This window comes from Piliocolobus tephrosceles, chromosome 3 (assembly GCF_002776525.5).
Source record: "Piliocolobus tephrosceles isolate RC106 chromosome 3, ASM277652v3, whole genome shotgun sequence".
Taxonomy (NCBI): Eukaryota; Metazoa; Chordata; class Mammalia; order Primates; family Cercopithecidae; genus Piliocolobus; species Piliocolobus tephrosceles.
In genome coordinates, this window is record NC_045436.1 from 145,188,689 (window position 1) to 145,201,141 (window position 12,453).

Genomic DNA, 12,453 nt, shown 5'->3' on the forward strand with positions numbered 1-12,453 from the left:
ATCTTTTTTTTTTTTTTTTTTTTGGAGACGGAGTCTTGCTCTGTCACCCGGGCTAGAGTGCAGTGGCCGGATCTCAGCTCACTGCAAGCTCCGCCTCCCGGGTTTACGCCATTCTCCTGCCTCAGCCTCCGAGTAGCTGGGACTACAGGCGCCCGCCACCACGCCCGGCTAGTTTTTTTGTATTTTTAGTAGAGACGGGGTTTCACCGTGTTAGCCAGGATGGTCTCGATCTCCTGACCTCGTGATCCGCCCGTCTCGGCCTCCCAAAGTGCTGGGATTACAGGCTTGAGCCACCGCGCCCGGCCAAATTGGCACATCTTAGAAGCATTGAACATTGCAGTTATTTCTAAATTGCAGATGTTAATGCCTTTGGAATATGAAAGTTGGGGATCAGGCCAGGCACGGTGGCTCACACCTGTAATCCTAGCACTTTGGGAGGCCGAGGCAGGCAGATCACGAAATCAGAAGATCGAGGCCATCCTGGCCAACATGATGAAACCCAATCTCTACTAAAAGTACAAAAATTAGCCAGGTGTGGTGGCACGCACCTGTAGTCCCAGCTACTCAGGAGTCTGAGGCAGGAGAATTGGTTGAATGCAGGAGGCAGAGGCTGTAGTGAGCTGAGATCATACCACTGCACTCCAGCCTGGGTAACAGAGTGAGACTCTGTCTCAAAAATATTAAAAAAAGAAAGTTGGGGATCAGGTATATTTGTGGGGGAAGCATAAAACTTTTGCTTCATTGAAAAAATTTCTGATTAAGTGTTATAAAGATAACTCTTAAATGGAAAAATCTACATTTAATGTTTTGTCTTGAAAATACTTCTTTTCCAGTTGTTGGTGTTTTCCCCTGGGATACATTTCAGAAAATTGGGTTTTTTTTTTTTTCTGTCTGTGCATGTTTTTCTTTGTTTGATAGTGTTCTTGGAACTGGTTTTGAAATCTCACTTGGAGAACACAGAATGGAGTAAGATAAAGAGCTAGGATCATAAATCAATATCCTTAAGTATTTTTGCGAACGATAAAGAAATTAGTGATAGGATTAGTTCTTGGACCTTACTGCCACAACTTTTTTCTCTCTGTTTTAGACTACATAAGTAGTAAATTTTGGATCTCTCAAAGTTGTGATTTTTTTTAACAGCAAGAATGCAGTGACCAGCTCTGTGAATGACAAAAAAATTATTACCAGTAATGGTTAATGTCCCAAAAATGTAAGAAATTCAAGTTTATTCCCATAGAGTACAATGTTATATGCCAATTCAGTGTGTACACTTCTGTGCAGAAATAAAAACATTGGAATAAAGTTTTGCATTACATGTACTTACTATATACTCCATATTATGCATGTATTACAAGACTATGCACATTTTACTTGTTTAACCGAAACTGCGTGTATTGCACTAAGCAGGCAATTTAAAGGATTTTTGTTTTAAAGTGGTCAACCGTTGTTGAATTTTGGTTTATTTTCTGACTTTAAAACCCACCCCCAGAGTGAGTTAAAATTTCACACATGTAGTCGGGCATGGTGGCTCATGCCTGTAATCCCAGCACTTCGAGAGGCTGAGGCGGGCAGATCACAAGGTCGGGAGATCAAGACCATCCTGGCTAACACGGTGAAATCCTGTCTATACTAAAAATACAAAAAATTAGCCAGGCATGGTGGAGGGCGCCTGTAGTCCCAGCTACTGAGGAGGCTGAGGCAGGAGAATGGTGTGAACCCGGGAGGTGGAGCTTGTAATGAGCTGAGATCACGCCACTGCACTCCAGCCTGAGAGAGCGAGACTCCGTCTCAAAAAAAAAAAAAAAATTCACATATGTTCTCAAGTATGCTTTATTTTGCTTTTCTGAGCTACAAACAATGAGAGGACTCAGGTTTTGCCTGCCAGCAGTTGACAGCCTGCTTTGTTTTTAGTTGCCATTTACATCAGAATGTTGGACACAAACTTCAAAAGAACCCTAATAATGTGGTGAGAATTGTCTTGTGCCATTAATTAATTTAGGCTATTTGAGTCAACTTCAAGAGAAGAGTCCAAAAAACATGGTGTAGCGGCTTTGAGCCTCATTTTTAGAGGTGAACAGCTGGTGCCAGCTCCATCACTTGCCTCTGGTGGGATCTTTGGCATGTTACCTAACCCTCTGCTTCCGTTTCTTAATCTGTAAAACTGACATAATAACCGTATCTTTTTCATAGGGTTGCTGGCAGTGATAAGTGAGATAATCCTTATAAAGTACCTACTTAGCACAATGCCTGACACATAATAAGCATTCAATAAATGCTATACAGCATTAATACTTCGGAAGGACCCGAGTCATCTGAAGTACTCGAAAGTACCCGAGTACTTCGTTTTATAGATCTGGAAATAAGGCTTAGTTCTCCAGGGGAAAATGTTTAAAACCTTAAAGTATGTATCAGTATGTATTTGTAGATAGATCTAATCCTGTAATGCAATGTCTACTTTAAAAGTATTCATCACTAATATAATCCTGTAGATTTTCGAGAGCATCTGCTGACAGTTTTTCTGACAGCCTTTCCTCTGCTTGGCAGGTTACAATGATGATTTCACTAATGTCAGAAAGACAATTTTCTATATAATTACAGTTTTTAGCTCCATTCTTGGACTCAGCATACTATTTGTGAAAGTTTTCACAAGAAATCAGCATAGGGCAGAGAAAGGATACAAAAGATGTGAACTACCAAAATTTACTGGGTACTTACTTATGCCAGGTATACAAAGATCTCCAGGACACTGCTTTTGGTCCAGAAAACTTACAGCCTAGTTGAGGAAACAAGCGTGGGTAAGAAAAATAACAATAACAGCAATAATAGCAGTGAGTATTTTTTTTTTTTTTTTTGGAAACAAGGTCTCACCACTTGTCTCACAACTCACTCAAGCAATCCTCTTGCTTCAGCCTCTCAAGTAACTAGGACTGCAGGCATCTGCCACCATGCCCGGTTAGTTTTTAAATTTTTTGTGGAGATGGGGCTCTCACTATGTTGCCCAGGCTGGTCTTGAATTCTTGGCCTCAAGCAATCCGCCTGCCTAGGCGTCTGAAAGTGCTGGGATTTACAAGCGTGGACCACTGCATCTGACCTTAATTAGCATTTACTGAATACTTGGGATGTGCTAGATACTAAGCAAAGCAAACAAGCAGCCTGTGATACCCCATTCTGTTGTCATAGTAGTTGTCAGATTGATGGTAACCACAATTTGCAGTCCAACAAGACAGTCGAATAGGCTTCCAGACATTAAGTATTGGTTCAAGATCATATAGGATTTAAGTATCAAATGAGTTAAGAGGAAGAGATAACTCTGGGCCAAGGTCGTAATTTTCAAAGTTGGGGTTTCGGGGTGGCTAGAACTCCCACTAGGGGGGTGTGGAAGGGGCCCACTATTTGAATCGGGTGGAGACCAGGGATGATAAATGTCTTGCAGTACTTAGGACTACCCTGTACAACAAAGATTGTCTTACTCTGCAGAGCTTTTAAATACCCTAGCAAATATTCATGTAGTTAAAGACATTTTTGTATAATTATCTGACCCTAGAAATTCTAAACTTGGTTTTAATATACACTATGTATTCCAGAAGTGAAAACTCCTTCTCATTTAAAGACAAGTGTATTTAATATTTTTTGGAATATTCCAAAGAGTTGTTCAGCATTTTGCAATTGATGTTATTGGCAGCAGTGCAAATCATGTCTGAGTTGTCAATACAACACATACCTTTTTCAGTCTGCATTTATAGCTATTGCACTAACAATGGTGCTACACATAGTTGAGCATCTGATACCTGTTTGTTATGATTGCTGGAATAGTCCATGCCAGAGAATTTGCTTATTGAAATGTTTCCCTCCTTTTATTCCCCCTTTTCTAGAATTTATGTGTTCAGATAAGTTATATTATCTGTGAATATCACTTTAGGATAATAAAGGGGTTATTATAAGCTATTTCTATAGAAAGAGAGTATTGGGTTTTATAGCTTTGCACTGAGTTTCTAGGGAAGTAGCTATTTGAAGGTAAAGAGGATAAATGAGAGATTCTAGAATCAGTTGGGTCTTAGATTGTTAGTGGTTGAAACAACTTAATTCTGGAGATTTTAGATAAGGTAGTGATTGTGACCAGAGCAATGTTTATCTGGCATCGCAGATCTGCGATAGATCTGGGATGGTGTATGGGGAGGAATTAGACTGGCTGTCGGGGGAGGAGTTATGGGACTGTGCAGTACTATTTTAAAAATGGGTTGGACAAAGAGCTAGGCACATTGAGAAGGAGGAATCGGTCAGACTTGTTTGGCAGTATTTGGGCAACATAGGTAAAATGGAATCGTTTGTCTGATTTTTATTTAAATCTTTCGTTCCTCTTTAGAATTATTTAAAGGTACATCGCGTCTTTTACTGAATCAGATTACAAGAGGGCATTTTATCTATCCCTCTGTCTGTTTGTCTGTCTGTCTGCTTAGTGGTGCTTTTGTGATTTGGGGTTGCAAGCTCTCTCTGTGGTCCTGTCAGATATTTATTGATCCCTAGTACCATTATCTTAAGGCACATCAGCATTAAGAATTTTTATTAACGGGACATGTGAAAACACTGCTAGAAGGAAACTATTGTTGCTAGACTGTTTCACTTAGGTAGCTTTATGCTTTGCCCCAAAATCACAACTGTATTCTCAGTGCAGAACTTGTAGTGACCTGCCATTTGTCCCCAACAACTCTGAACTCAGTATGTGATTTTTATGGAAACAAGGACTCTCCTCTCAATGCTGACAAAATCTCTAGCATTACAGCTGAAGTAGCATGCCCACCAGTCTTTGCTTTTATGGAAAAGTACATAACATTTTGATTAGGGTAAAGTTTTTTTGTTTTTTTGTTTTTTTTTTTTTTTTTTAGACAGAGTCCTACTCTGTCACCCAGGCTGCAGTACAGCGGCGTGATCTCGGCTCACTGCAACCTCTGCTTCCCAGGTTCAAGCAGTTCTCCTGCCTCAGCCTCCTGAGCAGCTGAGACTACAGGCGTGTGCCACCACACTGGCTAATTTTTTTATTTTTTGTAAAGACGGAATTTTACCATATTGGCCAGGCTGGTCTTGAACTCTTGACCTCATAATCCACCCACCTCGGCCTCCCAAAGTGCTGTGGTTATAGGCGTGAGCCATTGCACCCGGCCTAGGGTAAAGTTTTGAATCTGTCTACACTCTCTAGATCAGGGCTTCGCCAGTAGAAATAGAATGCAAGCCACATATGTAATTTAAAATTTTCTAGTACCACATTCTTTAAAAAGGTGAAATTATTTTTAACATGTTTGATTTAACTTAATATAACCAAACTATTATCGTTTCAACATGCAATCGATATTTAAAAATTATTAGACATTGTACATTTTTTCCACGCCAAGTATTCACAATCAACATGCATTTTATGCTCACGGAAATCAACTTGGATGCAATATTCATTGGAAATACTTGACCTGTATTTAAATTTCATAAAATTTAGAGTTGAAGAAGTAGACTCACCTACCTAAGAAATTCCAAACCTACTTAAATGTTTTCCAATAAGAGTCAAATATCAGCTTATAAATTTATATTTAAATTAATTGTAGTTAAATAAATTCAGTTGTCAGTTGCACTACTTTTTAAGTATTCAATAGCTTGTAGGTACTAGTAGGTAGGGACTGTATTGGACAGCACAGCTGTATATTGTTCTTAAAAGTCCTGCATTTATATAGTGTTTTCCTATTTTCCAAGTGCTGCTTTGATATCTTCTCAGGTTATTGTTTATGTAGAATTAGTCCATGCCCCTAAGTTCCTCTCAGAAACTGTTTTATTAGATGAGATTCATTCATCAAAGATATAAGTGCCTAGGGGAAAAAGTTCTGCATATTTGTGCCTCATCCCCAGGGCCAGGAAATGCCTTGCACATTCTGGGTGTTTAATAAGTGTTTATCTACCTAAATCCCAGTTGGTCCTCAAATGGCACCTTAAATTTGACTTTCTCAGGAAAGCATTTCCTGACCCCCCAGTCTGGCCTGTGGTTGTTTTATTGCATTTCTCTTATATCTAAGTTATTTTCCTCTGAAACTTATTTATGCTTTGTGATTAATATCCATCTTTCCAACAACTAGACTATAAGTTCCGTAAGAGGGGAAATGTGTTTTTTACTCACTAAAGTATCCCCCTACTCCTAGCATAATGCATGGCACATGGCAGGTATGGAATAAATATGGGTCAGATAATAACTTAGGGCTATTTATAATATGAAGTCGTTAGCAGAATGTCTAATTCTTAACTTTATAGATGTTGGTTTGTTTGGTAAGGGAAACAGGAATATTTTATTTTAAGGATTATATACAGTAAGGACAGTCATCCCTTGGTATTTGAGGCAGATTGGTTCCAAGACTCCCTTCAGATACCAAAATCTGGGGATGCTCAAGCCCCTTAAATAAAGTGGGGTAGTGTTTGCATAGAATCGATGCAACATCCTCCTGTGTACTTTTCATTTTTTAATTTTTTTTTTTAGAGATAGGGCCTCACTCTGTTGTCCAGGCTGGAATACAGTGGTGCAATCATAGCTTACTACAGCCTTGACCTCCTGGGCTCAAGTGATCCTCCCACCTCAGCCTGCTGAGTAGCTGGGATACAAGTGTGTGCCACCCCACCCAGCTAATTTTTGTATGTTTTGTAGAGACAGGGTCTCACTCTGTTGCCCAGGCTGGTCTCAAACTCCTGGGCTCAGGTGGTCCTCCCCACTCCATCTCACAGTGTGCATGAGCCGCTGTACCTGCCCCTTCCGTATACCTTAAATCACCTCTAGATTATTGATAATACAATATAAATGCTATGTAAATAGTTTTGCTGTACTGTACTGTTTAAGCAATAATGACAAGGATAAAAAAGTCTGTACATGTTCAGTACAGAGGCAACCATCACAGGCCTAACTTTCTGATCCTCACTTGGATGTATCCATGGATGTGGAACCCGAGGATACAGAGGGCCAACTGTATGCAGATTCTTAGTTTTTGTGCAAGCCGTTTCAGAATGCTCACACTAGTATGCTTTTTTTTTTTTTTTTTTTTTAAACTTTCTCTCTACTGGTATTCATTTTCTTGAGTAGCTATTCATCTCTTTCTCTGCATAGCATTTAAAGTGCACTGAAGACAAAAACTAAAATTTAAGAAAAGGAAAATGGAATTGTGAAATATGTTTAAGGAACTGAGCAGAAAGTTATAGGGCAAAGACAGAGGAACACAGAGGAGGCATCACTTGCTGTTTCAGGACATTTTCGAATAAACCCACCCTTTTAATTATACCAGAGTAATGAGCCTTACCCACAGTTTGTGAAAATATAATTAAAAATGTATCTTGGCTCAGTAGACCAGGTTGTCAGGTCATTATCAGAATCATAAAGTTGGAAGTGATGCCCGTTAAAGGTTTCTAGTTTGGAAAGGTTAGATTAGAATTAAGTTTTTACAGATATAAAGCTTTTTCAATTTAAATTATGCTTTAGAAAACCTCTAGCATTTGATTATTTTTCTTTTAACTTTTCATGGAAGTGTAATACGCATACAGAAATGTGCACATAAGAGTACAGCCTGATGAATTTCCACATCTTGATGAAAAAAACATGACATTCCCAGTGTCCCAGAAGCAACCCTCTTGCTACTTCCCTACCCCACCCCCAATAATCCTGATATCAAGCCGTCTTTCCTGTTTTTGTACTTCATATAAATAGAATCATACACTATCTGTACTTGACTTAATATAACATATTATCATTCTGAGTGACATTCCTGATAGCAACTCATTGAAAACAAGGTCCATTTTCAGTTTTCCTTATTATGTATCATTTTGGTAAACTGGCAACTTACCAATGTTTCTAGATCTTTATATTCCTTTAAGAAATTTTCCATGTAAATGCATGTGCATCTGAGTATACCCCTAGGTGTGTGTGTGCACATGGATTTATATGTGTATGCTTTTTAAAAATGTTACTTAAATTAGATCATGCTTTGCTATGCATATTAGTCACCTCTTGGTGATGCATCTTAAAACCCTTTTTGGCCGGGCCTGGTGGCTCACGCCTGTAATCCCAGCATTTTGGGAGGCTGAGGCAGGAGAATCGTTTGAACCCTGGAGGCAGAGGTTGCAGTGAACCGAGATCATGCTGCTACTGCCCTCCAGCCTGGGCGACAGAGCAAGACTCCGTCTCAAAAAAAAAAAAAAAAAAAACCACAAAAACCCAGCAACCCCTTTTATATAGGCTCTTGTAGATCCACTTCATTTTTCCTAAGGGCAGCATGATATTTCGTTGTATGGATGTATCATCATCTAATGAACCAGCTGTGCACTGAAGAACAGCTAGGTGGTTACTGGCCTTTTGACTTTAGAAGAATAGAATCCACATGAACTTGTCTGTAAAATAAATTATTAGAAGTGGAATTGCCAAGCAGTGGGATCCATGCATTCAGAACTTGCTCAGATATTTGTAAATGGCTTTCCAAAGAATTTTGCCAGCTTTTACTCCCACCACCAAGATTTGAAACTTCCTGTTTCCAGTATCCTGTCCTTAGATTGTGATATTATCTGGCTTATTAATCTTTCCAGTCTGATATAGGAAATCCAGTTAGACATTGTTATTTAAATTGGTATTTTCTTAAGTTTTAAGTGCAGATAGTGATTTATGTTTATTCAACATTTGTGTTTCTCTTGGGACTTGTTTCTTTCCTTATTCTCCTACAGGCTTGTTCATATTTTTCTTAATGGTTTCAAGGAACTCTTTCTATATGAAGGAATTTAACCCTTTTATGTCATCCGTGGTGGTAATTTTTTCTTCAGTCTGTTTTTTGTTTTTATCGTGTTTATAGTCACGTTTTTTTCTAAACAGATGATTTTAACTTTTACGTGGCAAAACGTACCAATTTTTTTTTCTGTAGGGGTGCTGAATTGTGTGTGTGTGTGTGTGTGTGTGTGTGTGTGTTTCATGAAAAAAAACATTGAAAACTTGAGACAGAAAGGTAGGTTAGGCCTACCATGAAAAAAAACTCTCAATAAATGTTTGTGGGAAATGTGGATAAGTAGGAATTCAAGTTTCAATCAAAAGTGGTGTGACGAACTATAAACGAACAAAAATGTAGACATTGTCTGCCAAAATTTGTTTAGTGTATGTAACAGCTTTTGGAGAGATTTTCACTGCTATGCTTTTCTTTTATGCTTTGTTATTTGGGGTTTTAATTTCTCAAATGATCCCTTTTTTTTAGATTTCAAATTATAACCTATTTCCTGCACCATTGCTGACGCCCAGTGATCCATGTCAGAAGTACTTCCAGGTCAGATACATTTTCACATATTTCAATGCAGAGAAGCAGTTGAATATTAAAACTTAAAAAAAAGATAATGTTTAATGTTAAACTTATGATTTGCTAAAATAACATGTTTTTGAATTTCATTGTTCTTCACTAATGTAATAGAAAAATGAATCTTTAAAATCAAGTAGAAGAATTAGTTGGACTTAATCATATTTGTGTAATAATTGCATGAATACTTATAATGTAAAAATATTTTAGTTGACTGTGACAGGAGCTTAAAACTGTCAAATTTTACCATCTAGCATTGTATACTACAACCTGGGTACTACTGAAATGTGAACAAAGGAGTAGGTGTTGGTGTTGAGTCTCTCAATCTGCATCTTATTAATAGCTCATAAAGTTTGCTTAGACAGAACCCAGCCCCCCCCCCCCCCATACTGAATGTATTCTTCTCCTTGGGTCTAATCAACAGATTAATTTCAGGCCTTAGGAAAACGACCTTAATTTTACTGTACATCCCTTTTTTGGTCTCATGATAGATGCTAGGCTACACACAACATGGTGTGGGATTTAATCCCTAGCCTCACAGTTACGTAATAAGGAAAAAGCAATTGCAGTAACATTTCAAATTAAACATCATATAGGACTTCAAGTGACAGATAGATCTGGATAGATTTCATATTTATTAGGGCACATATTGCTCAGCAAGTTCTGAGTTTTTGAATAAGTAGATTTAAACCATTGGCAAATAGATGCTAATGTCCCTAAATTCTAAACTTATTATTAAATATAATCAAGCTGCTTTCTCCTTTATATGACGTTTTTCATGTTACATTTCAACAAAGAACTAAAATAAAATGTAATAAACACTAAGCTCAGTAGAGGTTTATGAGAGGTAAGAAATATTCTTTTATAAAAAGCAGCCAAAAACTATGACAAACCTGAGTTCACAAAGGAAAGTCAATGTCTTAGTGTCTTAGAAAGCCATCTAATCATAATAGTGTGACGATTTGGGGAAGGTATGGATTTTGTCAATGCATATTTTGTCAAAACATATCGAATGATATATTAGTTTTGGAAAAATCAAGAAAAATACATATGTTCTTTAGAAAATAGATTTTAAATGTTGAGAATAATTCCCTTTAGGGATCCTTTAACTTTTAAAATCATATTTTTATGAGATAGATTATTAATAGATAAGATTATTATTATAGTCTTATCTTCAAGGTACACTAGTATGAAAACATTAAAATAAAGCTGGCAAGTGTATAAAATGATGTGTATTCCTCTAAGTGAAGGTAGACTAATCAAATAACTTCTACAAATTTCCTGTTCTTGATACGTTTTGTTATGCTGATGTTTTCATTGTTCATGCTGGTGCTCAACCAACTTTATTCTTTGGCGGTTATGTAAGAGATACTGAAACAGTTATCTAGCCTGGTTTTTAAATAACAGCTACTAGTCTCAGGCATCGGTATGACATATAACACATTTTACAAGGAAAGAGGTATTCTTAGTTCAGTGGAAAATCCTATTCCAGCCATTTTTCCACTTGAAAATTCAAATGGCGACTGGTGAGAGAGGGTCTGGACTAGTAAGTGTAGTTAGGTTTGCCTTCAGCTCCTTTTTCTAACTCTAGGGAGCTGTGACTACAGGGACATCTTTTAAAAACAAATATGCCAGAATGTATTTATTTATATATTTATTTATTTGTTTAAATTTTTTTTGAAACAGACTCTTGCTCTGACACCCAGGCTGGAGTGCAGTGGCACAATCTTGGTTCACTGCAACCTTTGTCTCCCAGGTTCAAGCGATTCTCCTGCCTCAGGCTCCCAAGTAGCTGGGATTACAGACATATGCCATGACACCCAGCTAATTTTTGTAATTGTAGTAGAGACAGGGTTTCGCCACGTTGACCAGGCTGGTCTTGAACTCCTGGCCTCAAGTGATCTGCCAGCCTCGGCCTCCCAAAGTACTAGGATTACAGGCGTGAGTCACCATGCCCAGCCAAACATACCAGAATTTATACCATCATCTGCCTTTGAAATTCCTGTTGACCCTTCAGGATTCAGCTCCGGAGTCCCTTCTGAGCAGGTCTTAGCCCATGATATCAAGTAATTACCCTATTTCAAGGATCCTGTTATTGTTTAACTTTTTTTCACTTTCAGAATAGATTTGGAGCCCAGCTTATCAGTAACTCAAGAAAATATGTGACATTTCTTTATAGCTCACCTACTTTTTTTTTTTCACCTGAACCAATATTCCAAAGCTGGATCATCATCAGGCTTGCCCATAAAAGTCTAGAGCTCAGGCTGGGCGCGGTGGCTCAAGCCTGTAATCCCAGCACTTTGGGAGGCCGAGACGGGCGGATCACGAGGTCAGGAGATCGAGACCATCCTGGCTAACACGGTGAAACCCCGTCTCTACTAAAAAATACAAAAAACTAGACGGGCGAGGTGGCGGGCGCCTGTAGTCCCAGCTACTCGGAGGCTGAGGCAGGAGAATGGCATAAACCCAGGAGGTGGAGCTTGCAGTGAGCTGAGAACGGGCCACTGTACTCCAGCCCCGGTGACAGAGCGAGACTCCGTCTCAAAAAACAAAACAAAACAAAACAAAACAAAAAGTCTAGAGCTCTATTTAAAAAAAAAAATTATCTTCCAAAGTCACTGAGACTTTACTAAAGAATGGAAACAGCTTAGAAATTGAGCAGGGAAGAGAGCTAGATGTGGTGGTGCATACCTGTAGCCCCAGCTACTTGGGAGTCTGAGGCAGCAGGAGGATCGCTTGAGCCCAGGAATTTGAGGCTGTAGTGCATGATGACTGTGCCTGTGAATGCACTCCAGCCTGAGCAACATACTGAGACCCTGTCCCTTAAATTAAAAAAGAAATTGAGCAGAGAAAATGTCCTTGGAATATAATTTCCAAAGTTGACTATTCCGAAGGTCTAAATTCTTACTTGAATACACACATTTTGCTTGTGCTTCCTAAATAACTGATCATCACATCTGCCAGGTGTGAGGTTGGGAATGGCAAGCTTTCCCCCATCTGGAATGCCTTTTTCTTTCTTGTCTGCTGCTGGGCTCCTTTCTACCCTTCAAGATCCAACTCAGCTATTTTTTTTTTTTTTTTTTTTTTTTTTTTTTTGAGGCGGAGTCTAGCT

The 12,453-nt window shown here is 38.5% G+C and overlaps 1 protein-coding gene across 4 annotated transcripts in view; it reads left to right on the forward strand.

Moving 5' to 3' along the window:
* APBB2 (amyloid beta precursor protein binding family B member 2) overlaps positions 1 to 12,453 on the forward strand; it is a 414,785-nt gene that overhangs the window by 181,607 nt on the left and 220,725 nt on the right. For all 4 annotated transcript variants that reach the window (XM_023224587.1, XM_031935358.1, XM_023224583.1 and 1 more), the window contains one exon: positions 9,246 to 9,314. In XM_023224587.1, the coding sequence (XP_023080355.1) occupies positions 9,296 to 9,314 (19 nt within the window). In that variant the 5' untranslated portion in view covers positions 9,246 to 9,295. The remainder of the gene's footprint in view (positions 1 to 9,245; positions 9,315 to 12,453) is intronic.